This window comes from Coregonus lavaretus (genome assembly GCF_964263955.1).
Source record: "Coregonus lavaretus genome assembly, chromosome: 5".
Classification (NCBI taxonomy): domain Eukaryota; kingdom Metazoa; phylum Chordata; class Actinopteri; order Salmoniformes; family Salmonidae; genus Coregonus; species Coregonus lavaretus.
Window position 1 is genome coordinate 4,354,663 of NC_139992.1, and position 25,808 is coordinate 4,380,470.

At 39.5% G+C, this 25,808-nt stretch overlaps 1 protein-coding gene and 1 pseudogene across 2 annotated transcripts; both read left to right on the forward strand.

Annotated features, from left to right (window-relative positions):
- Positions 1–6,523: 6,523 nt before the first annotated feature.
- On the forward strand, positions 6,524–7,693 carry LOC311128787 (homeobox protein Hox-D4a-like; annotated as a pseudogene). The gene is made up of 2 exons: positions 6,524–6,974; positions 7,391–7,693. The product of its transcript is annotated as a homeobox protein Hox-D4a-like (transcript).
- Positions 7,694–17,432: 9,739 nt separating this feature from the next.
- LOC311129819 (homeobox protein Hox-D3a-like) lies at positions 17,433–18,792 on the forward strand (the record flags this gene model as incomplete). Its single annotated transcript, XM_084162274.1, has 2 exons — positions 17,433–17,886; positions 18,050–18,792. The coding sequence occupies 2 exons, from the start codon at positions 17,433–17,435 to the stop codon at positions 18,790–18,792; spliced, it is 1,197 nt and encodes a 398-aa protein (XP_084018400.1).
- Between the last annotated feature and the right edge of the window lie 7,016 nt (positions 18,793–25,808).

The following is a 25,808-nucleotide window of genomic DNA, read 5'->3' on the forward strand; positions in this document are numbered from 1 at the left end:
TATGTATGCACTATGGGGCGACACCTCTTAACGATTACATTCACATTACATGTAAATCTGAACGCATCAAACTGCGAATGGTATTTTACCATTACACTGAATTGTAATTTGCTGTGAGAATGATGTTACGTGTTCATTGTAGTTCGACCCAAATGATTCATGTTTAAGGACACATATTTATCTTGACTTCAGTGTAACGTATTTGTACTCACTTTGAAGTGCAGGGTTGGGTTCTTTCGATGTTTGTGGGTATGAACAGTATGTCTGGCAGTGTGTCTGAGTCTGTCTCTCTGTCTGTTATGTATGTCTATGTTTGTGATCATCATTATTATCATTGTTTGATATATATAAATGATTGTATAATGTCTCTGAAGTAACAAGCAGCCTAGCTGAGTTTTGTGGAGCTGGCTGTCAGATGATTTGAGGATGTTAGATTTCCTAAGTGAAGTCTATTCATTAGTCCTCTTTTGGGGGCATGAATTCAATGTCATCACTGTTGTGCGAGGTAACAAATATCTGCATGACGGATTTTTTTTAAATGAAGTCACTGATGTTGTCTTGGTTTTAATGCCACTTTCTATTAGGGACGTTGTGAACGTGTGAATATATCGTTGCATTCAATAAAAGTTATTTATCTTTACATAGGATAATACTAGTAGCATAATATGCCAACATGGTGTCTTATATAGGTGAACTAAACAAGATAACAATTTCCATGTGGTCTTTTAAGATATAGATGTTCAGAAAATGAATAATTTTTGTCATACGAAAACCTTTTTTTTTTTTTACTAAACAAAGGAGTGTGGGAAAATGCAACATAATGTGAACCTTTCTGAAATGCAGAGGTTGTGCTTTCCCATCATAGAAACAGTTTTCATAGTTTTTTTTCAGCTGCCTGAGATGAGGGCAACCGAACAAAGACAGTATTTCACTGTTGCCTGACAGGCAGCTGTGAAAGTATTTACAGCCTTACTGCAATGCGGCAAAGGAGAGAAAGCCTGAAACGAGGGAAGCCTATAAAAGTGGGGCCTGCGGATGAGAATGAAAAAACCCTGAGCATTTAAATTACTCGATTAACTTCTAGACTATGCTCTGGATTGGAAATCACCTCACGTCCCAACATATGGATATAGAGTAGTTCTTTCATCCTTCGTTCGCTCTTACCATATGAAATATTACACTGTATATAAACGTATAGATAATTTATATAGAAATAAACAGACAAAAAAAACGGTTCACTTTATTGTTATGTTTGGTGTGTGTTTTTCTATTGCAGTGTTTTTAATTTTGCATTTGTAGCAGTTAACCTATAAGAAATCTGTCATACGAATTGTATTTTTAAGTGTCCGGGTAGTTTAGCCTATAGTATACAATTATTGAAAATAATGGGAGCATTTTAATCCATGTAGCCTATCTGTTGTATAAGGAATTAATTATTAATAAACCTAGACCATCTATGGATTCTTTCCAGATTAAACTGCATACAAGGACAACCATTTATACATGTACAATATATTATGACATGCAAATGGTCGCTAAAATCCAGCTGCAACAAGTTCGCTATGCGCTTTAGGGATTGGGGAAAAAAAACTGAAAATGTTGAAAAAGGGAAATTATTAGGATGTTCCAGCAAGAGGCGCTGTTGCACAACAGTCAGTGATCCCTTGGTTCTTTTCCCGCATCGTTTACCTTTCATGTCACTGAACTGGAATATATGATTGGAACATGACCAACTGATGCGTATTATGCTTTAGACATTGAAAATAAGTGGTTTCTGAATCGAAATATCAAGATGTAGGTGGAGTATAACCAAACTCTCATTTTTTTTTTAGAGGGTATAGTTTATAAAGAGAGGTAACCCACTGGACAAAACGTAGTTTACACATCATTTCAACTAAAACGTTCAAATGTGATGACGTAGAATCAACATGGAAAACTGATTGGATTTGCAAAAATTCATCAACATAGGGAATTTCGTATTTTTTTCACCCAACTTTATACCTAAATCGAATGACAGGGTGACATTTTTGGTTGATTTCACTTTAGTTGACAACTCAACCAAAAATAGACGTTGAACTGACATCTGTGCCCAGTGGGAGGAGTTATGACACTGGCCTACATCAATGCATTCGATGGTTATAACGTTTTATTGAAGCATTGTTGATACATTACATTTTAGTCATTTGGCAGACGCTCTTATCCAGAGCGATTTACAGGAGCAATTAGGGTTAAGTGCCTTGCTTAAGGGCACATAGACAGATTTTTCACCTAGTCGGCTCGGGGATTAGAACCAGCTACCTTTCGGATACTGGCACTACGCTCTTAACCACTAAGCTACTTGCCGTCCTTGATAAATCTCTCTAGCATTATATTTTGGCGATATAAGTGCCTAGAGAGAGACAATTTAACATGGGAGCTGAATCTGAGTAGTCTATTCCACGTTGGTTCAAGTAATTTCATTGAAATTACGTGGAAACAACGTTGATTCAACCAGTGTGTGCCCATTGGGAAGTTATCATGTGTGCTTCTGATTCACCCCAAGCCAACAGGGCATCTTTTATTAAACTTTACAGAAATGAAACGTTGAGGGAAACACCCACAGATCTGTGTAGACTACGTTAGAGAGGCGTTTATGGGGAAACAAGCCAAGAGTAAAAAGGTATCGGTGGACGTAGGGCTGTAACATATTAGTTTGTTAGACTTTTGTAATGTCTTATATTGACCTAAAAATACATATACGTATGAAAAGAAACACATGGCATTCCATATCTTTTTTCTTTTTTTTTTTGTGCATATTTTTTATGGCATCAGAGTAATCGTCGTTATTGAATAAGTGCAACTTTGACGGTTATTTATGGCACCAGTGCTGTGTCATGAATGGCTATCGGGGAACACGTGATGTCATTAAACTTTGTTTTATGGCCTGTGAGTTGACAAGCCGAAATATATTTCTCCTTGTGTATTAGTAAGGTCGTGCAGATGGCTTGGAATAGAGCATTGACTCGGTGGAAGGAAATATGAACGTCTGGTTTTGTCTGAACATGGATACGTTTTCCTATTCGATGCATCGCGGTGGACTTTGCGGTAAGCTGTTTTATCATTTGATAGGTTACTAAAACTAGTGCGTGCGCATGCTGATGTCATCAGGTATACATGTCTGTCGCCTGTAGAGTTGTTTGCCTGCGTCGGAAGACAGAACTTTAACCACGGTAGTGGATGTGTATTTCGCATGGGCCAGGATGTACGGAAAACAGAATGTGTTTGAATGTGTCAATACCTAGTTGTTTACTGCGGAGATGACCAATAGTCGTTCAAATCAGTCGTTAGCGAAACAATGCGTTTTGGAAAATGGCTGATAGCCTAATATTGTAGCCTATATGCCTAGGTATATTCGATTTTGCTTCGTATATCCTAGGCTAATATTGCGTGATGGTTTATTAAAACCTGTAGCATTTTTATTTGCCTGCAATACGCACACTTATTTGAATGACAATGGCGAATAGGCTTGTGGGGATCTGAAGTCTATGAGCTGTTGGCTGGCGAGTTTAGACTTGGGAGGGAAAAATATCAACCTGTTGTTGTCACAGACTCAATGGCCTTTACAGCTATTAGTATTTCGTTAAATGACGTTTTGGAGACATAGGCCTTGTTATAACAATATATTAAGTAAGTTAAATACACATCAGGCCTTTTTAATCTTAATACCCCGACAATATTTATTTTTTTATATAGCCATGCTCTATCACGCCCCCTAGTACAGAATATTATCCAATCAAAAGTCCTTGTAATATCTTCAATTGACCCATATCAGGGTGTTTGTATAGGCCTACATTGTGATGTTATGCAGGAAGTGATGTGTTGACATTGGAAGGGATGTAGATTATTTTGTTTGTTATCCAATATACAGACACATTTACACGAGGCAACATTAGGCAATGACAACATGCATGAATCAGAATTGTTTTATAAACTCCCCCACATTAGGCATTGGCCTTTTATTGTAAATTTTTTACCAATGTAAAGGAAAACTTTGTCTATTTTTTCGGGTTCGATTTATAGGCCTACAACTGACAGGCTATATCGTATTGAGGTTGTATTTGTTTATTTATAATAAATAGCCCACAAATTAGATTTCAGAAGAAATACCGATTTTTCGTGTTTCTTAAAACCATAAATGATACATGTTGTCGATGACGATTTGGCACACAATTTGGCTTTAATGACATAGGTACTTGAAATCAGAACTATTACCTATTAACAGTTGTATAATACTTTTTTTTTTTTATCATCAGAGAACATAGCAAGTGGGTTCATTCTTGGTTCAAATGAAGGATAAGGAAAAGAGCTGACTTTTTCATTATTTTGTTCATCAGTAGCCTAGCCTATCTGAACAAGTCTCAGGGTAAGGTGAAGGTCAAGCTGTCTAACAAATATTAAAATGTGGTGATGTAATTACAAGTGTGTGACTCATATTTTTCCAATTAACGAGAATTCAGAAAATGTACTTAAAACCTTTAACTGTCTTAACGTTATTTAGACTTGTAAAGTGTCCAATTTGTTGTAAAACGTTAGGCCTATAGCCTTTATTCTTAAACTACCAAAATTATAGTACCGAAATTAGACTACAGAAATTGTCCAGTAACAAAACATGAAATAGGCATATCATTTGGAGAGTATAAGGATGCGTCTTCCGGCATATTCCCAAGAATTTGGACCAAAGGAGGTAAAGTAAGGCGGTCAAATGAAGGGTCATTTCGGATTCGTGAACTTTTGTACTCTTTGAGCTGTCGGCAAAAAAAAATGTTTTGAACTTTTTGATATGTTTGTAAATTATTTAGTTTGACCTCGTGGCCTTTAGTCTTTTGTCTTATGGGTCCACTCAATATCCAAACTACGGACAGTGTATAGAGCACAGGCTGGTAACCTTTAAAAAAAAAAAAAAGTTTTATATGGAACGCCTCTAACGTGAGTATCGGTAGTCTATCAGTTGTGAATTACCTATGTTGTGTACCTATACCTCTAACCAATACATAGCGTGTATTAAAAGTAATGAATGATTTTGGAGGCTGTGAACTTGATTTAGAATACAATGGAACAGAATTGTTCACCTTCATGATGATGAATTAGCCTATGCCAATTATCTGATTAATCAGGCGCTATGATTTTTGATGGAAATCATTCAAACTTATTTAGAACGTTCATACACTTCCATTGTTTACAGTTGTCAATAGTAAGTGTATGGCGTAGGGATAGGGTTTTTATTTGGTCTTTTTGAGAATCTTATGGCTGGACTTTTGTTGAATTGAAAGAAATTATGGGACCCCTCTATTCCGTCGTCTATATATACCCTGTAGAACCGAATTTGTGTGATAAAACAACGGTCACAGATTCGATTCTAGGGGAGTATATGGTCGATGCAAAAACGTCGAGTTACTTGTCTACTTTTACAGATGTTTTTTTTAAAATCATTCTTCATAACAATTTACGAAACTGAATGATGGCATGCTCCTCGTTTGATTGCTGTTTTGTTCCAGCTGTTGAGTCTTAGGGTGATTTAACATCATATCTTATGTTATAATACCATTGTGTGAGAGTACATTTTTAAGTAATATGCTCTTTACAGTGTCACGTGTCATTTTAATTTGATGATTTACCTTGATGTATAGACATAATATAGGAAACCTTTGCACGTGTCAATGTTTGGCCAGTACACCTATCATTAAAGCCAAACAGTCCTTCTCGTTTTGATAGTGAACATAACTCGCCATAATAAAAGTTATCATACCAGACTGAAATCTAAACAAATTTGAACATGGCTTCAAAGTAATGCATTTTTTTCTACGTTTTCATTAGTTTTAACATTTCAATCATTTAATTATTTATTGTTTGGCATTGGTTCGTTGCCACGAGGCTCTTTTCAGTAGTTTTGAAAGGGATAGGGTAGATGAAATGATGAGATTCTTGTAACTTTTGGATGACCCCTTCTTGACAAAGACAGTCCCCATCAATTGTCCCCAGGCTTTATTCCCGTCTTTTTGTGCCCGCTAGACGTTCTGTATCTTTTGTTTGTTTATCTGTCAGACTCACGGGCTTTAGTTTGATTTAGTATTGTAGAAGTTTAAGCATGTTAACCATATTATTGCACAAAACCATCTAAATGCCCGTATATACCCAAACGTTGTATTTATTCCATTCAGATTATTTCCCATTGACTGTTGGTTAGATGATCAGGATTGATATTTAGATATGGACATTATGTAGTTAAAATGTTACATATAACATCTTATTTTTCAATATAGGGATTACATTGTCGATCCTAAAATTGCAAATGGTTAAATATGCGGTTTTATTCAACATCATTTAGGTGTTTTTGAAGTTAGGGGAAATTGCTGCAATAGGGATGTATATGTAGGCCCTACCCGTTAATGGAATAGCTTTACCGCCATTGGCCAAACTGGTCACATGGTTCCCTAACTTTATTCAGTTGACAGCAAGTAGGAGGGCTTTATGTTGGTGGAAAAAAGACAACTCGAGAAAAATTTGTATTTTCTACCTTCATAAATTAATGGCCATGAGTTCGTATATGGTGAACTCTAAGTATGTGGACCCACAATTTCCCCCTTGTGAGGAATATTCGCAAAATAGCTATATACATGAGCAGGGGAGAGACTACTACGGTCCATCGCAGGACCCAGATTTGCAGCATCCAGGAATCTATCCACGGTCAAACTACACCGAGCAGCCCTTCAGTTGTACCGCTGTGCAGGGTTCTACAGTGCAGCCGCGGGGTCATGTGCAGGGGCGAGACAGCCAGCCTAGCACTTTTACCGCCCAGACCGAACCGTGTCCCCCAGTCCAAGTGACTGGACCCCGGACTTGTGGACAGCAACAAAACACAAAGAACCAAAACGGGATACAAGCCAAGCAGCCTGCAGTAGTTTACCCCTGGATGAAGAAACACCACGTTACTACGGGTAAGATGCACTCTTTCCTCTCCACGTCTCTTTGGGACAAGTTGAGGTCCAGGATTTGAGCCACCCTAAATTCATTGCGTGAAATATTTATGGACTGCTTTGAAGAGGCTGTCAGTTACACCAGCAATAAATGTTTATTGCTCAGGAAATAGGCCGCTGGCTATCTGACCGTATCAGAGCTCTTGAAGTCCACTGGCCTATGACTATGGTGCATTTGATTGTGACAATACTTGAAGGAAGAGGTTGAAATTAGACCTAATTGCATGAAAGTTTGGTCATAGTTTCGTTCAATTTCATGTCTGGATCGAGTGTTCATTGTTTTGTTTTAGCTAGAAGTTTGGAGCGTCCGGTGAAGGGCTGTTGTTTTGATTTAACTGGGACTTAATTTGCTCACATTGGTATTTTGTTTCTCACAGTAAACCCGGATTACACAGGACCTGAACCCAAACGGTCTCGGACAGCATATACAAGACAGCAGGTTTTGGAACTAGAAAAGGAATTTCATTTTAACAGATATCTGACCAGGCGGCGTCGCATAGAGATTGCCCATACACTCGTTCTCTCCGAGCGTCAGATCAAAATCTGGTTTCAAAACAGAAGAATGAAATGGAAAAAAGACCACAAACTACCGAACACAAAGGGAAGATCTGCATCGGCTTTGCAGCCGACATTTACAAAGTATCCAGAAGGATAACCAGGCTGATGTCACAACGTTCTAAGATGGGAAGCTTTGACTGTTCCGTGAACTGTGTATATAACCGACTATATTATCCATTTGACTTTGCATGGTCTCAAAACATGACATTTTGGTCATTGTGATTTAACGTGCAATAGTTATACATGGCAGGTACAGTGAGAAGGACCCTCGGTGTGTTGTTGTTGGCTCACTGAATTTAGTCAACTTCCAACATTGTAACTGATCTGATAGGCGTGCGTCACTAAATGGTTAACATGCTTCGAGGAGGTACAGCAGATCGAACGAAAACTTTCCCTTCGGACAAAAGCTTGTTAAAGATGTTTTCTGATTATACCCCTCTTTCTGATTCTATAGTGTTACTCTTCTCACGTGCACCACAAAAGTCAGAGTAAGGCATGAACATTTATATATTTATTTAAAAAGGGTGTGAAGCTTTTGTACACACACTTTAATTAGAAATTGTCTTGTGATGAAATCGAACTTTTAAAACAAACAATATTTGATTCATATAATTGCTAAAAATAAAATGGTAATTGCAGCATCAGTTGATCTATACATTATTTTCAGACAAGTGACAATATTTGTTACTTTAATATAGGCTAGCTTAAAGAACTCGTATTTATGGGTGCTAACTGGTTGAATTATTCTGTTAACGTTTTTTAAAAACTTTTATACAATAAAGGTTTTAAAATTGCGTTCAATTCTATAAGAAACAAGACATTCCTGTGTGCAGACTCTTCCCAGGGCCCTTATTCGGTTATAAATCTCTCTTGACATCTTTGTAAACAGTGTACATTTAAAGAGGGTCTCACATATGGCGTCTGAAACTCTTTCATGAGTTTCCCTTGTTCTTTGCATCGAATTTATATTTTTTATAGATGCTTCACTATTTTTTTTCATTTTGATCCAAATCAAACAGAACACTATTACACGTATATATTCAATGTTAAGGACGTTGGGGGATGTAAAGACGTGTGCTAACCTATGTTTCCCTTTTCTTATCTACAACATTTGTAATATAGAGTGTTTAAATTTCATTATGGATATTTATTTAATTAAATATTTGTACATTTTCTTAAACCCCACAACAGTTCTAAACATATTTGAGCAACGAACGTTTTATTGTATGAAATCTGTTTAAAACTGTTGTGGATTATTAGCATGGTCTCACGTTTTCTTATGCAATGTTAAAATGCAGTGTTAAAATCTACCTATGGCATTCATTTATACCAAACCTAGCCACACAGACACTCATGTCACACGTTTCAAGACATATATTCTTAATAGTCCTATCATTGTCCTCGTGACAAAAAGGGAAGACATCTTTGCATTGCGAAGATGTCTTCCCTCTGAAGTCTTCACGATGAGAAGTTGAAAAGGTATTTCAACTGAAGTTCGACAACAACAACAAAAAAAAAGCTCCAGAGGCAGGTTCACCCAGAGGACAGTGTTTCTATCGCCTTAGACACATTTCAGCCGCGAGGAGTGACCTCGAAACCCTTGACCCGTTGGACCTACAGCCTTCTTCTCTCACCCTTTGTCTCCCACAGGCGCTATTCGCATTGAGACTTTTTCTACTTTAGTATTGGTTTGCTATAGAATATGGAACGCTTATATAACCTGGTTAAACATGCCACGTTTTAAAGCCTATATTTATTCTGCCAGAAGTACCTCAAATGGTACTGGTTGTATGTCTCGCCATGTTAATATGCAATCCTGGCTGTCTTTATTTGTGTACCTGCTTCTTTGTCTGTGTATATACGTGCAAAACTTTAATGGAAAAATAGAGATTGTTACTTGATATGTATTATGGTGACTCAGAGCGCACTCACGTTTGTCAATATATTTCTGTATCAAGTATTCAGAGGTTCATGCTTTACAAACGTCTCTTATTGCCATCAATGCATGATTCACACAAAGGTTACGCCTGGGTACCTCAAGTAGGATTTAGCCTGTGGTTGGGTTCGGACACATCTCACAGATTGAGATATATTTTTTAAAAACTTTATGTGCTTGTTTGAAAAAAAAAAATATGGCATTGTTAAATTACGTAATGTGACTCAAGATAAAATCTAATTTAAAGCAATAATCATCAAATGTCCGCTTAGCCACACCAATGTTAGTCAGTGCCATAGGTTTCAGGTATTTGAATGTGGTCCTATCCAAACCAGTCAAGGAAATGTTAGCAAAATCGTACGCTCAGTGTGATTATATTTGTGATCATGCTTGGATTAAAACCTGTTCATTTGAATGCTTGTCTGCTTCTCTCTGTTTTTGTCTGTGTCTGTGTGTGTGTGTGTGTGTGTGATGTGTGTTTGTGTGAGTGCACGCGCGTGAGCGCATGTATCTTCACGTTTGCGCGTGCTCCTTTATAAGCTTCGTGTCGCTCTCATCAGGCCATTACACTGTAACCTATTCATCTTCAGTTTGCCACTACATAGATTGTAGTGTACAAGCAATATGCACGTGCAGTGTCATGTCATAGAAAAAGAAAGAACACCGCACCAAATGAACTCTGACAAAAAAAAAAACGATACAATCATAAACAACAGATCTACATGTAAACCATGTTGTAATACGGCAGTTCTAAGACTACCATAATGGATTGCTGAATATCATATTCCCATGTTTATTTTCCACAGTGGACCTATGAGGCATGTCAACATGTAAATTGTGTTTCCATAGTTCACCGACATGACCATGGGAATAATGATAAAATGCCTTTGAGAAAAGCAATCATATGTCGGTACCTGCCCTACCATGTGCAGTGTGCATTGACCTACATGTCTGAAATAAATAAATGAGAGCCATAGGCAGTGCCATTTTCAATGACTACACAGAATATGGAATACACCATTGCTGCGCTCACAATGGCTTTCAAACGGCCATATTTGATTTCCAGCTGTTCGCAGAAACTGTCTTCGCCAAGCGAGACAGCCCCTTAAAATGTATTAAACTGCTGTCTGCATTCGAAGATGTAATTCAGAGAATATACCGCTCCTCGCTCTATTTCTGACCACGTGATTTTCTAAATAATTCATGCATCACATCCCCTAGAAACACAGCGTCGTCATTAATCGCGAGGACTCTATCAGACATGAAAACTGAAGAGATCCCAAGAAAATAATATCCAAACGCTCCGATACTCAACGCATCTGTAGCCAGCACTTTAACACAGCATCTCAACCAATGGAAGCTTGGTAGGTAAATATTTTTGCTTCTTTTTTTTTTGTTGTAAGATGGTAAATGACCATAACTGTCAGATATTTGATAAATAGCGCCCTTTGATGCGTGTGCCTTGGACAGGCTGAACTTATGGCTCGTTAATGCTTTGATTTTTGGGAAGAAATAAACCAAGAGGACAATGCCAATATTATAAAGTGGCAATATTTGAAAACTAGCATCCTTGTTATGTTTCATAGCAGGTAGAAACAAAATTGAAATATTTTCAGTCACCTTCTGTGTGAAATCGTTGTATTCATGAATGTGCGGGCATAATGAATGCAGCACTGTTGGGAAGTTCTATTTCGTTCTTGAAGGCTGTATGCTAGGGCCTCTGTGATTTATAATATTCCTAAAGAGAGCAATGTAGTCATTGGTTTACACCAAATTGCCTGTTACAAAATGTAAACAGAGTGCTAAGTTGAAAAACATTTCAAAGTGGTACAAGTGCAATATGTTATAATACAACATCTTACTATATTATTTGGATAACACTCCAGCTACATGCGTTATGGCAAAAAACACAAATCGGAAACATTATTGTAAGAATATCTCTCTTTAGATTCAACTGAGATGACGCCCCATTGTTAACATTTTTTATTGTTGATGGGGCATAATTCGAAATGTATTTCTGCTCACAGTAGAAGTTGTCTTTGAGCAGGTGGACAGTTATCTGCCTCGTTGTAAATCATTCTCGCTAATTCCTGAAAGGGTGCGAGGCTGTTGGGGGCCCGGGCGCACACTGTAAATCTTTCCCTTTTATTACCCATGAACATATGCTGCGACGCTAGTAGTCCTGCAACCTTTCCTCAGCCTCTCCGCCAGCTTCCCCGCTGTCTTTTATGGCTTTAAATCTCCATCTTCCAATTGATTTTTGATCTCACTGATTGTCATTTTAAGGCGTTTTTCTATTTACATCGAAAACAGTGGCTGAAAAAGAAAATATATTTCCGTTGTTTGTGTTGATGCTCAAATGTAGGCTACCGTGCGGCTGAACAGCATGAGAAGATAGCACAGCAGACACACAGCAGACACACAGCAGACACACAGCAGACACACAGCAGACACACAGCAGACACACAGCAGACACACAGCAGACACACAGCAGACACACAGCAGACACACAGCAGACACACAGCAGACAAAAGGGTTTCCAAATGGGTTTATTTGAATACAATTCCAGACGCCTTTTTCTCATGCATTAATATTGGTTCATGGATTTCATAACATTATATAAAATGCACATCTCACTCAACCTAATATCACATTGTAGATATACAATTAACGTTTATATTAAAACAATTGTGAAAACAGTATGATTATAGTTGTCAAGTGTACCAATAATGCATCGATGGACAAATCCAAATGTGAAATGTTGTATCCGAAATTCTGTTCAGAACTACATTTGAGTTGGATTCTCAAAACGACATTTATTGGGGTTAGAGGCTTTGTAATCAGGTAAACAAAGACAAATGTAAAGCTTAATATTATATCTTAAAGATGACTAAATAACCACCAATGTCTTTACAATGGTATAGTACAGCCTGACCAAATAATACGTCAAATTATATTTCTTGCAATTGAGAGAAGAAGACAAAATCTTCAGCAGAATGAAATCAAATCGCAAGTTAAGCATTTTCACTATGGACACAGGTCAGATAAGGAAATGTAAACGCTATCCCATTTCAAAATGGGTTTGGGAGCTGAGGCTTGGTTGAAGAAGCAGCCTCAATCAGAACAATCTGCCATCTCGATCACGTGAACAAATATGCTTGTATTTTAAGGCAGTGCCTTGATTTGTCATCATAAAGGTTTTCCGAAACACAAAAATCCTAATGTTAGCTTCAATTCTGTGACTGTGTCTGAAAACCTGTATTTTTCAATAGGAGATTGATTGGCCGAATTTTTTTTGGGTGGAATAAGGATACCTTCTTCGTTTTTTTATTGGTAGTTGAATATGAGTCTTTCCATTCTATCGGGAATACTGTCTGCATTGGTATATGGAAATGTCTGAAAAACCGCAAGATCAGGTTTAGGACAGTATTGTCTACAGACAAAGGGTGAAGGATATATTCTAGAGACTGCAGGGAAAGGAATTGAGACTAAGAAGCACGAGTATATGATGCATTGATTCACAGGTAAGCAATTGCATGGAAAAATGCAACCTTTAACCATGGCTTTACACAACACGAGAGAATAAATATGATTTATTCCATTCAGAGGGGATCTTGTCGGTAACTACGCAGATAGCCTTCGTCTTATGGACCTGAGATACGATTTTAAGACACAATTTTGGGAGAAACCACTTTCGAAGGCTAGTTTGGATGGATGTATTTTGACAATCGGTTTTCAGCTGCTTTTGCAGTTACATGAAAACTGACCGAAAGAGAAGGAAAAATAGGCATTTCATTCTGACTTCTAGATTGTTAGATCGTAAATCACATTCATTTGTCTTATCATCACAGTGATGTTGGACATGATTTATGTGGTTTCAACAATATGGATTTGTTAACCTGCGAATGTAAATAATAATGGATTAAATCATTTTAATTTAGATTTGAGAAATATTTTCAGGATTTCTCTATTTGTAAATAAGACCAAAAATATAGAGGCGCATTTTCATTTAGATATATAGGCTATTTAAAACTATTTTAATTGATGTTCTGCACTCATTTTTGCTTATAGGCTACATTATCCCTTTGTGAAGTTATTGGATAATTCAAAATAAAAAAATATATACAAAATTATAGGCCTGTGGGAATCCAATATGAATTAGGAATAGATCTAAACAATAGGCTTTTGGTCCCTTGTGTGTTATTGACTGTGATATATTTTCAAGTAATATATGAATGATTGTAACTAATCATTTTCTGACTATACTGAATTAAAACAAATTTAGTCCAAGTAAAGGTTTGTGAAATAAGCTTATGTTTAGGATATGCGTCTAGTGACGACATCTTTTCATAGAAGCTATAAGAAGCTGCCAAACTAGCGATAAGAATCAAATGAATAACAAGAAGAACACATTCAATAATTCGGAGGATTTATCCCAAAATTCGTCTTAAACATAGCCAAATTAACAAGCTTCTAAAAGCTGTAGGCCTTAGCTTTATAAAATGTTTTAAGTATGAACAGTTAATTAATTATATCCTCCCATGCTTCCCAGCCCAGGGATGCGCAAAAGTTATATTATTTGTCCCTTCGATTTCTAAAGTAATACCAACAACTTTGAAGTCAACTTCATATCAAAAGCGTACAATGGACACAAAACTAAGGATGAAAAGGACAGCAGATTTAAGTGCAATTTTCGACGACGATTCTTGTAGCAGCCCATTGTATATACCAAACTTACCGTAGCAATGCGTTGGCGAGAAACATTGTCGTCTCAAAAGAGGATCGTGTCTGGCCAGAGTAGTAACAATATATCCTAACAATACACTTTCAAATCCACTCAAAACATATCGACTTCGACTTCAGCAATATTTCGGAGTTTTAAATATTTCTAAGAAACACTAGGCTATAAATCAAATGAGACGATTAGCTCTTTGCCGACAGAAAATAACCTCAAAGCATATTCTGTTAGGCTAGATGAGTAAAGCAGAGTTCAAACTTACATCAAGTAGGCTAGCCTACAGACTAGTTTCTTATTCTGACGTTTATCTCTTACAATTGTGGCCATGTGTCCCATCGCCAGGCTGTGTTTCAGCTTTAAAACACTGGTGAAAACTTCGGTGGTTAGGATTTCATTGTGACTTTCTTGAACCCCTTCCGCTCGTTGTTCATTAATCTATGAGTTATTGATGAACGAGCCAAAGGTCAGCCAAAAGCCTTATGACTGCTAAATATTTTGGCCAGCTCATCTTTCTATAGAATCTTCATTGTAAGATTTGTTTTCTCTCCACCATTGCACTAAATGTTCAGTTTAAATCCATTATAATTAAAATAATAATGTGTTCGAATTTGTGGTTTCTGAATTGTCCCATTTTTTTTTCTCGTGTATCCTGTTATAACAATTAGAATAGATACATGTTCGTAGAAGTTAATTATGGTGCTATATCAGATTCTGTTTTCATGAAAATCTCACTGTAAACAAAAGCAAATCAGTACAATATCATTTCAACAAAACATCTATATAAATGGTGCCATCATTTGTGATATGAAATGATAACCCTACAGTAATCCCATTGTTTTCTTCCAGTTAAATTAAGGAATGGTGGGGCTAAAGCGGTTGAAACCCATGGATTATTTTCTCTTTCAGGTCATGGTGGATGTAATGATGAGCACGTGAAGAACAATACAACACTGATCTGCATAAAATACGGTGAGCAGCATTTATTTAACCAACACCCATGACATATTAATGTTTTCAAATGAACGCGCCAAACAACACTGCCCGTCCATATAGGCCTAAGCGTACCATTTTTTATTTATTCTCAAAAATAGTTTTTAATAGGGCCTTAAAAAAGAAAAAAAGAAAACGATTATCTAGATTGTGAATGGCAAACTTTTAACTCAATTCGCCAGTTTAGCATTTTCAGTTTCCCTTGCAATTGTAGGCCTATAGCCTAGCCAACCAGAGGCTCGTTTAAAACATGCACTTAGTCCTTTTATACGTTGAAGAAGGTTCATCATGTTGACATGCAAGAATGCAGAGTAAGTCCAGATGCAACAGAACATCATCTCTTTGTTTAAGCAGAACATATAAACCTAATTAGGGAACATATCCACGTACACTACTATATAGTTGGTTATGAAAGATAGCTAGGTTACCCACTGGGCACATACTGGTTGTTTCCACATCATGTCAATGAAATTACGTTGAACCAATGTGGAATAGATGTTGAATTGACGACTGTGTCCAGTGGGCACATCATTCAGAATTAACATTTAAAATCAAAACAGAATTCTACCGGTCATCCCATCACCTCCTCAATACGAATTTCAAAAAGGAATACGTCCACCTTTGCGTCAACGGCGATGGTCCCTTTTATAAACCAAATGATTCCTTTATTTTCTGCGGTTTCAAACGTGCGTTTGCGAGAGCGTAGTTGCAGCAATGTAGAATGTAGAGGCTTGATTTACACAAACGGCCTCTGTATTATTGCTGCAGAACTTCCGGAGTATGGAATTCTTTAGCTTGTCTTCCTCCTACGCTTCGAGTTTTACACTTCTGTGGGTGGCAAGTCTTGGTGAGTGTTTTTCTTTTCGTTCCTCTCTAAGGCGTTTACGACCATAACATTTGCACTTATACCCTTTGCTGCGGTCCACCGTGACAGGTGCATTGATATGCACGGCGCGGACATGCAGGCTGCTTACAGTATCAGTTCGCCTCCATTCATACCTTGGCCATTCAGTGTGTTACTTATTTCAAGCCTAGAATTCCAAATTGTTTCCAAAAGTAGCACGATATGTTGAATAGAATACAATATGTTTGTATCCTAGTTTAGGCTCTGGTAGATGATTGCTAACTATAAACTAAATATAGGCTTACTGATTGCAGACTACGTCAGGGTGCCTGAATTTAGGAGCATTTGTTATACACGTACATCATTAGCATATAGGGAACTCACCCATTCCGACCACCCCAATATGTCGGTGAGAAAACAGGGAGAGAGGAAGTCACTTAATTTAGCATCATAACCCCCCTTAGGACACATGCATCGTGATAATATTTTCGAAAATAATGTAATGGTTTATTAATTGCTATTTGAATAAGGTTACCTCTGAAGTGGCATTAAAAATAGAAAAGTCATGAGTGTGAGATGTTACCAACAAATAAACAAAACATATGAACGAGATTCATATGTTAAAAAAAAAAGATTTATTTTATAAATGTGATTTTGAAATAAATGGTGAATTCTACATCGAGAGCAGTTCTGGAACATGCTGGTATGTTAAACAATAAGAGCTGATGGTGGTTTGTGGGGTATTGTGATTGGGAACAGAAAGGGATATTGTGTGAGCCACCATGCTGATTCAGCTCCTTTTCTCAAGTAATTCAAGAAGAAAATCTTTTGATCTTTTGGCACAAGTTAAACTTTAACTAGTTTGTGCCAAACATGCCAAATGGTTCGAAAGTGAGAGGTTGAGAGGGGCTATTGATGATTTGATAGTTCAGGAAAGCAAAGTTTGGAGAGTGAAGAAATAAATATTACAAAACAGCATTTTGGTAGTTTTTCAGTTTCATAAACGAGCACACGAACAAAAATACTTGTATTTGTTTGTAATATTCCATGGAGTTATATTGAAACAAATGCAAAAAATAAAAAATAAAACAGACTTCAGGAATATAATGAAAATGATCAATAGGTTATTGATGAAAGGTTATTTTTCAACTCAGAGTATAGTGTATACTCAGTCATGATTGAGTATTGGTTTACTACATGTTCAATTCATATTGCCTGCATAATGAGCATAACAACTGTTCTCTTCCTAGGTCAAAGAACACTGACGCGGTGGGAAACACCAATCACGTGATAGAAGAACACCCATACCATTGGATAGGGCTGCGTTGGGCCTTCTTGGTTTGAATCCTCACAATGCAGAAAGCTACTTTCTACGATAATTCTGGAGTCTTTGGAAGTTACTCATACCCCAAATCCGAGTCATATAGTTATGGCCCCAGTCATCAGCCCTACCCCACCTCTAACCTTGAGAGTGATTATCAGGGTCCAGTTTGTCCAATACAAACCCCAACTGTACGGCCACTAAATCATAAAGACAGTAACATGAATGGCAACTGCACGAGACCCAGTAGCAGCCAAGGAAACAGCCAACAGCCGAATATTGGTGAACAGCCGCAAGCACCTCCATTGTCGGCATCTTCGCCTAACTCCAGCAACACTTCATCTCAGAAGAAGAAATCTCCCTCAAACAATGCTTCTAATACTGCCACCCCAGTCACTAACAAACAAATATTCCCATGGATGAAGGAGACGCGATCGAACGCCAAACAGAAAAGCAACAACAACAACAATTGCTCAACCGCAGAAGGTACAGTGTGTGTGCGTGTGTTTTAGCATGATTCGTCTGGACATGGTGGTGCGTGCGTATGCGTACGTAAAAAGGCAGGGGTCATTTTAGCCAGCTAAGGAGGCCTATGAGAAATCATTCATAATACACAAAGAGACTTATGGTGTTTACTATGTATTTTCAGGTGAGTCCTGCGATGAAAAAAGCCCACCTGGTCCAGCCGCCAAACGGGTCCGAACTGCCTACACCAGTGCACAACTTGTAGAACTTGAGAAGGAGTTCCATTTCAACCGGTACCTGTGTCGTCCCCGACGAGTGGAGATGGCTAATTTATTGAATCTCACTGAGCGCCAAATAAAGATCTGGTTTCAAAACAGAAGGATGAAATACAAAAAGGACCAGAAGGCTAAGGGGATAATGCACTCTCCCATCGGACACTCCCCGGACAGAAGCCCACCATTAAGTGGCCCAAATCACATAGGATATTCTGTCAATGTAAATTGTCTCAGCTATGACGCGCCGTCGCCCCCTTCATTCGCCAAACCACAGCAAAACATGTACGGCTTGGCTGCGTACACCGCACCATTAGGTGGCTGCATACCGCAACAGAAAAGGTATCCGGGCTCCGAATACGAGCACCACAGCATGCAAGGCAATGGTGGCTTTGCCAACGCTAATTTGCAAAGCAGTCCGGTGTACGTTGGGGGACATTTCGTTGATTCCATGCCAGCCTCGGGTCCCATGTTCAACCTCGGCCATCTCCCCCATCCCTCATCCGCCAGCGTGGACTACAGCTGTGCCGCTCAGATTCCAGGCAACCACCACCACCATGGACCCTGTGACCCCCATCCCACATATACAGACCTCACCTCTCACCATGCGTCTCAGGGAAGGATTCAGGAAGCCTCTAAACTAACGCATTTGTAAAATGTGAGGATTCCGTCTGTGTGCCCAAGTTCTGTTAGTCTCTTTTATTACCTCACTAGTCTAAAGTCATTTATATGATTACACTAAAAGTGAATAATGTATTACCCAGTGTTATTATTGATATTACTATTAATGCTATTGTGTAATAATTATTTTCTAAGAATAGCTGCGGTCCATTTTTCTTGACTGTTGACGATGCGCAGGGGAGACCGTTTTGTCTGTTGTTCGTTTTCTGAAGTGCAATGCACAGAACGGGGACAGAACATGTCGTAACATTACTTGAAGGTAAGTCCTGTAAATCTGACAGTAGTTACCCATCTTTATAGGGATGGTTTTTATAGAGAGAAAAAAAAAACTCTAAGGTGTCTGTTTGCTATATTTGAAGCGTCTTATTTATTTTTCCAAGATTGTATTGAATTTATCTCTTTTTCTGTATGTATTATTTAAGGTTTTTTGTATCACACATTATTTATAATTTACATGTATAACTGTTTATATGGACATCTAGAATTTATGCAACATAGTTGGGCAGACTTTGAGATCATAGCCCTTCAATAGGAACACATGTTTTGGGTGAAGACTAGTTCTAAGATATGGTTTCAGTGGCTGGTGGTTTTAGGTTGTTGTAGAAGGATCTCCTACGTGTACATCTGGGAATATTGGGGCATTTTTCATGTGCCACTATAAAAAACAAAGTTAGGCTACATGTAGCCTATCGAAATACCGAATATTACAGAAATTAATCACACCAGCATGTCATTTGTTGTCATTGCCAATTTTCATATCACGTCATTGTTATTTCATCAGTTGGACTGTCCATGCATACATTTATGAAACGCTAATGATATGAAAATGTTATATTTTAATGTGTTTAACATTTTGTAAATAAAGTGCTTAAATTTACACAGTGGGTTAAAAGCACCGTTATTTTCCATACACATAACACACGTAGAAAAATTTGAAAACAGTAAGAAAATGATTAAGTTGCAGCAGCCGGTTGGGACTGGGTATGAATTTGCCTCGTCGCCATTTTGAAGTAACAGTAAATCGAAAGAAGGCTTACAGCCTAAACAAAGAAATGGCATGTCTCTATTCGCTCACGTCCAGTTGAGAGCGTGCACAGTACAAACATTGCATAAAGGCAAGCAGATCAAAGACACATATAGAAAATTATGTATTTTTCAAAGCTTACATATTTCAGGTGGTTCCAACTGAGCTACAGGGGTGTAATTAATTTGATTTTTCGAATTATTTTCTGTTAGCAAAATGTAGGCTATATTTCATCTCAGAGTTTCTCATTTATTACCACATTCTATTGTGAAGCAGATCCCACATTCAACGTAACTGAGGATTTGCATTTATCAAAATATGTTAACTTATTACAACTGGTCCATATATAGGCCTTTAACCACATCAAGGACTTGAAATGTTCCTTTACGTTTAAAAACCACTCTATTTTTGGGTAAGATGTTTAAATTGCACAAATACATATAGGCCTAATATTGTACAATATTATTTCCAACACTAGTGAGTGACTAAAGCATGACGCAGGCAACGGTAGTGTTTAACTTTAGCCATATCTAACAGAGTGCCGCGCATCCTTTCTTCCTCCTGAGAGACATTTCAAAGCTCATTAATCAAAAACTCGTCGCTTTTAGACTCCACACTGATTCCCCCTCCTTGTGAACAAAGCATTTGCATTCCAAATTCTAGAAACGCATTTCAAACTGAGAGGCCAAACTTTGGTAGATGTCCAAACGAGCACACTGAGCACTGGCTTAAAGAATATCCACAGATGAGAGAGAAACAAGAGTGCGCTAAGGCAATGAATCTGAGCCACGGAAGGAAGGTACTATTACAGGCGACGAGAGAAAGTAAGTGGGTCTGAAAATGTGTTCAATGCATTCAATTCCTCAGCTAGGAAAAGGGATAAAGCCTGATTCAAACGTCTGAATGAAATTAAACCTAAGTAATTTGCGAAAGCTGTTTATAGCACATGGTTAACAATAATTGGTCTGTTTCTAAAACGACAAAATAGAATCTCAGCCTTTTAATTGCCTTGATTGCATAGCTTACATCAGAGGCACTGAAGGCTTTCCCCCCCTGCAATACCATCTTATTCAAAGCACAGTGGAAGGCGGCCATTTTAACCCTTGGGGAGCTTGTCCTTTCATGTTTAATCTCTCCATTTTCTCCCTCCAGATAATGATTACGTTGATACCTTGATAAAATGCACTGTGTGCACAGCTCGCGACCAACGCTGAAGCTATTATAATGGGTAAAACCCTGAAGAAACCCATCCAATTCAAATGAAGTACATTCAAGTAAGGCTTGAAAAGGGAATTAATTAAGCTGACATGTATGTTTGTCCCTTCCACAAAGGATAGGACACCTGATTCCTTCAGCAATATGTTCGTTTTGAATGTGACATGGACACAACAAACAAAGTTGAATCTTGATTGCCTATGTGTCATCATGTTAATAGGTTTATGGCGCTAGGATGGTTTGCCCACATTGCTATTTATTGGGTCAACAATAGTTTTGACACCCAAGGATGCCCTTTGCTATATTATTGGATGACAGAAACGGTATACTATTCAGGAGGCCTTAGATTGCTTTGCTGTCAGAAAATATGCTATCTGAGTGGCACAGTATCACCTATATACACTACATGACCAAAAGTATGTGGACACCTGCTCGTCGAACATCTCATTCCAAAATCATGGGCATTAATATGGAGTTGGTCCCCCTCCCCCCCCCTTTGCTGCTATAACAGCCTCCACTCTTCTGGGAAGGCTTTCCACTAGATGTTGGAACATTGCTGCGGGGACTTGCTTCCATTCAGCCACAAAAGCATTAGTGAGGTCGGGCACTGATGTTGGGCGATTAGGCCTGGCTCGCAGTCGGCGTTCCAATTCATCCCAAAGGTGTTCAATGGGGTTGAGGTCAGGGATCTGTGCAGGCCAGTCAAGTTCTTCCACACCGATCTCGACAAACCATTTCAGAATGGACCTCGCTTTGTGCACGGGGGCATTGTCATGCTGAAACAGGAAAGGGCCTTCCCCAAACTGTTACCACAAAGTTGTAAGCACAGAATCTAGAATGTCATTTTATGCTGTAGCGTTCAGATTTCCCTTCACTGGAACTAAGGGGCCTAGCCCGAACCATGAAAAACACCCCCAGACCATTATTCCTCCTCCACCAAACTTTACAGTTGGCACTATGCATTGGGGCAGGTAGAGTTCTCCTGGCATCCGCCAAACCCAGATTAGTCAGTCAGACTGCCAGATGGTGAAGCGTGATTCATCACTCCAGAGAACGCATTTCCACTGCCCCAGAGTCCAATGGCGGCGAGCTTTACACCACTCCAGACAAGGCTTGGCATTGGGCATGGTGATCTGAGGCTCGGCCATGGAAACCCATTTCATGAAGCTCCAGATTAACAGTTCTTGTGCTAACGTTGTTTTCAGAAGCAGTTTGGAACTCGGTAGTGAGTGTTGCAACCGAGGACAGACGATTTTTACCCGCTACGTGCTTCAGCACTCGGCGGTCCCGCTCTGTGAGCTTGTGTGGCCTACCACTTTGTGGCTGAGCCGTTGTTGCTCCTAGACGTTTCCACTTCACAATAACAGCACTTACAGTTGACCGGGGAAGCTCTAGCAGGGCAGAAATTTGATGAACTGACTTGTTGGAAAGTTGGCATCCTATGATGGTGCCACATTGAAAGTCACTGAGCTCTTCAGTAAGGCCATTCTACTGCCAATGTTTGTCTATGGAGATTGCATGGCTGTGTGCTCGATTTTATACACCTGTCAGCAACGGGTGTGGCTGAAATAACCCAATCCACATACTTTTATATATATAGTGTACATATAGTATGATTGTATCAAACGGGAGATTATGTGCATGGCTAGTCAGATATCCGTGGACCCCCATCATTTCAGTCCCTTATTGGCATTTGCAGGGCGGCCTGTGCATGCTTTGTGGTCACTAATTCAGAAAACTTGTGTGTGGAATTCAGCATGTATTCAAACAATAAAACGGAATGGTGAGCATCTGATAATGTGTTACTTTTTTTGTGAGCCAGAAATACTAGTTAACCTGATTAGTCTAACTTGTTAGATTTTTAAAAATCCAATATCTAACGTTTACTGCCTACATGTATGCCTGATACTGCCTGCCTGAATGCCTGATACTGCCTGCCTGAATGCCTGATACTGCCTGCCTGAATGCCTGATACTGCCTGCCTGAATGCCTGATACTGCCTGCCTGAATGTGTGATACTGCCTGCCTGAATGCCTGATACTGCCTGCCTGTATGCCTGATACTGCCTGCCTGTATGCCTGATACTGCCTGCCTGTACGCCTGACACTGCCTTCCTGAATGCCTGATACTGCCTGTATACCTGATACTGCCTGCCTGAATGCCTGATATTGCCTGCCTGTATGCTTGATACTGCCTGTATGTCTGATACTGCCTGTATGTCTGATACTGCCTGAATGCCTGATACTGCCTGCCTGAATGCCTGATACTGCCTGCCTGAATGCCTGATACTGCCTGCCTGAATGCCTGATACTGCCTGCCTGAATGCCTAATACTGCCTGCCTGTATGCCTGATACTGCCTGCCTGAATGCCTGATACTGCCTGCCTGTATGCCTGATACTGCCTTCCTGAATGCCTGATACTGCCTGTATGCCTGATACTGCCTGCCTGAATGCCTGATATTGCCTGCCTGTATGCTTGATACTGCCTGTATGTCTGATACTGCCTGTATGTCTGATACTGCCTGTATGTCTGATACTGCCTGAATGCCTGATACTGCCTGCCTGAATGCCTGATACTGCCTGCCTGAATGCCTAACACTGCCTGCCTGATACTGCCTGATACTGCCTACCTGTTTGCCTGATACTGCCTGCCTGTATGACTGATATTGCCTGCCTGTATGCCTGATACTGCCTGCCTGTATGCTTGATACTGCCTGAATGCCTGATACTGCCTGCCTGAATGCCTTCTACTGCCTGCCTGTATGCTTGATACTGCCTGAATGCCTGATACTGCCTGCCTGTATGCCTGATACTGCCTGAATGCCTGATACTGCCTGCCTGTATGCCTGATATTGCCTGCCTGTATGCTTGATACTGCCTGAATGCCTGATACTGCCTGCCTGAATGCCTGATACTGCCTGCCTGAATGCCTGATATTGCCTGCCTGTATGCCTGATACTGCCTGCCTGTATGCCTGATACTGCCTGCCTGTATGCTTGATACTGCCTGCCTGTATGCCTGATTCTGCCTGTATAACTGATACTGCCTGAATGCCTGATACTGCCTGCCTGAATGCCTGATATTGCCTGCCTGTATGCTTGATACTGCCTGTATGTCTGATACTGCCTGTATGTCTGATACTGCCTGTATGCTTGATACTGCCTGTATGTCTGATACTGCCTGTATGTCTGATACTGCCTGTTTGTCTGATACTGCCTGTATGTCTGATACTGCCTGTATGTCTGATAATGCCTGTATGTATGCCTGATACTGCCTGCCTGTATGCCTGATACTGCCTGCCTGTATGCTTGATACTGCCTGTAAGCCTGATACTGCCTGTATGCCTGATACTGCCTGAATGCCTGATACTGCCTGCCTGAATGCCTGATACTGCCTGCCTGAATGCCTGATATTGCCTGCCTGTATGCTTGATACTGCCTGTATGCCTGATGCTGCCTGTATGCTTGATACTGCCTGTATGTCTGATACTGCCTGTATGTCTGATACTGCCTGTATGCCTGATACTGCCTGTATGTCTGATACTGCCTGTATGCTTGATACTGCCTGTATGTCTGATACTGCCTGTATGTCTGATACTGCCTGTATGCTTGATACTGCCTGTATGTCTGATACTGCATGTATGCCTGATACTGCCTGTATGTCTGATACTGCCTGAATGTCTGATAGTGCCTGTATGCTTGATACTGCCTGTATGTCTGATACTGCCTGTATGCTTGATACTGCCTCTATGTATGATTCTGCCTTTATGCCTGATACTGCCTGTATGTATGATACAGCCTGTATGCTTGAAACTCCTGTATGTCTGAAACTGCCTGTATGCTTGACACTGCCTGAATGCCTGATACTGCCTGCCTGAATGCCTGATACTGCCTGCCTGAATGCCTGATATTGCCTGCCTGTATGCTCGATACTGCCTGTATGTCTGATACTGCCTGTATGCTTGATACTGCCTGTATGTCTGATACTGCCTGTATGTCTGATACTGCCTGTATGCTTGATACTGCCTGTATGTCTGATACTGCATGTATGCCTGATACTGCCTGTATGTCTGATACTGCCTGAATGTCTGATAGTGCCTGTATGCTTGATACTGCCTGTATGTCTGATACTGCCTGTATGCTTGATACTGCCTCTATGTATGATTCTGCCTGTATGCCTGATACTGCCTGTATGTATGATACAGCCTGTATGCTTGAAACTCCTGTATGTCTGAAACTGCCTGTATGCTTGATACTGCCTGAATGCCTGATACTGCCTGCCTGAATGCCTGATACTGCCTGCCTGAATGCCTGATATTGCCTGCCTGTATGCTTCATACTGCCTGTATGCTTGATACTGCCTGTATGTCTGATACTGCCTGTATGCTTGATATTGCCTGTATGTCTGATACTGCCTGTATGTCTGATACTGCCTGTATGCTTGATACTGCCTGTATGTCTGATACTGCATGTATGCCTGATACTGCCTGTATGTCTGATACTGCCTGAATGTCTGATAGTGCCTGTATGCTTGATACTGCCTGTATGTCTAATACTGCCTGTATGCTTGATACTGCCTCTATGTATGATTCTTCCTGTATGCCTGATACTGCCTGTATGTATGATACAGCCTGTATGCTTGAAACTCCTGTATGTCTGAAACTGCCTGTATGCTTGATACTGCCTGAATGCCTGATACTGCCTGCCTGAATGCCTGATACTGCCTGCCTGAATGCCTGATATTGCCTGCCT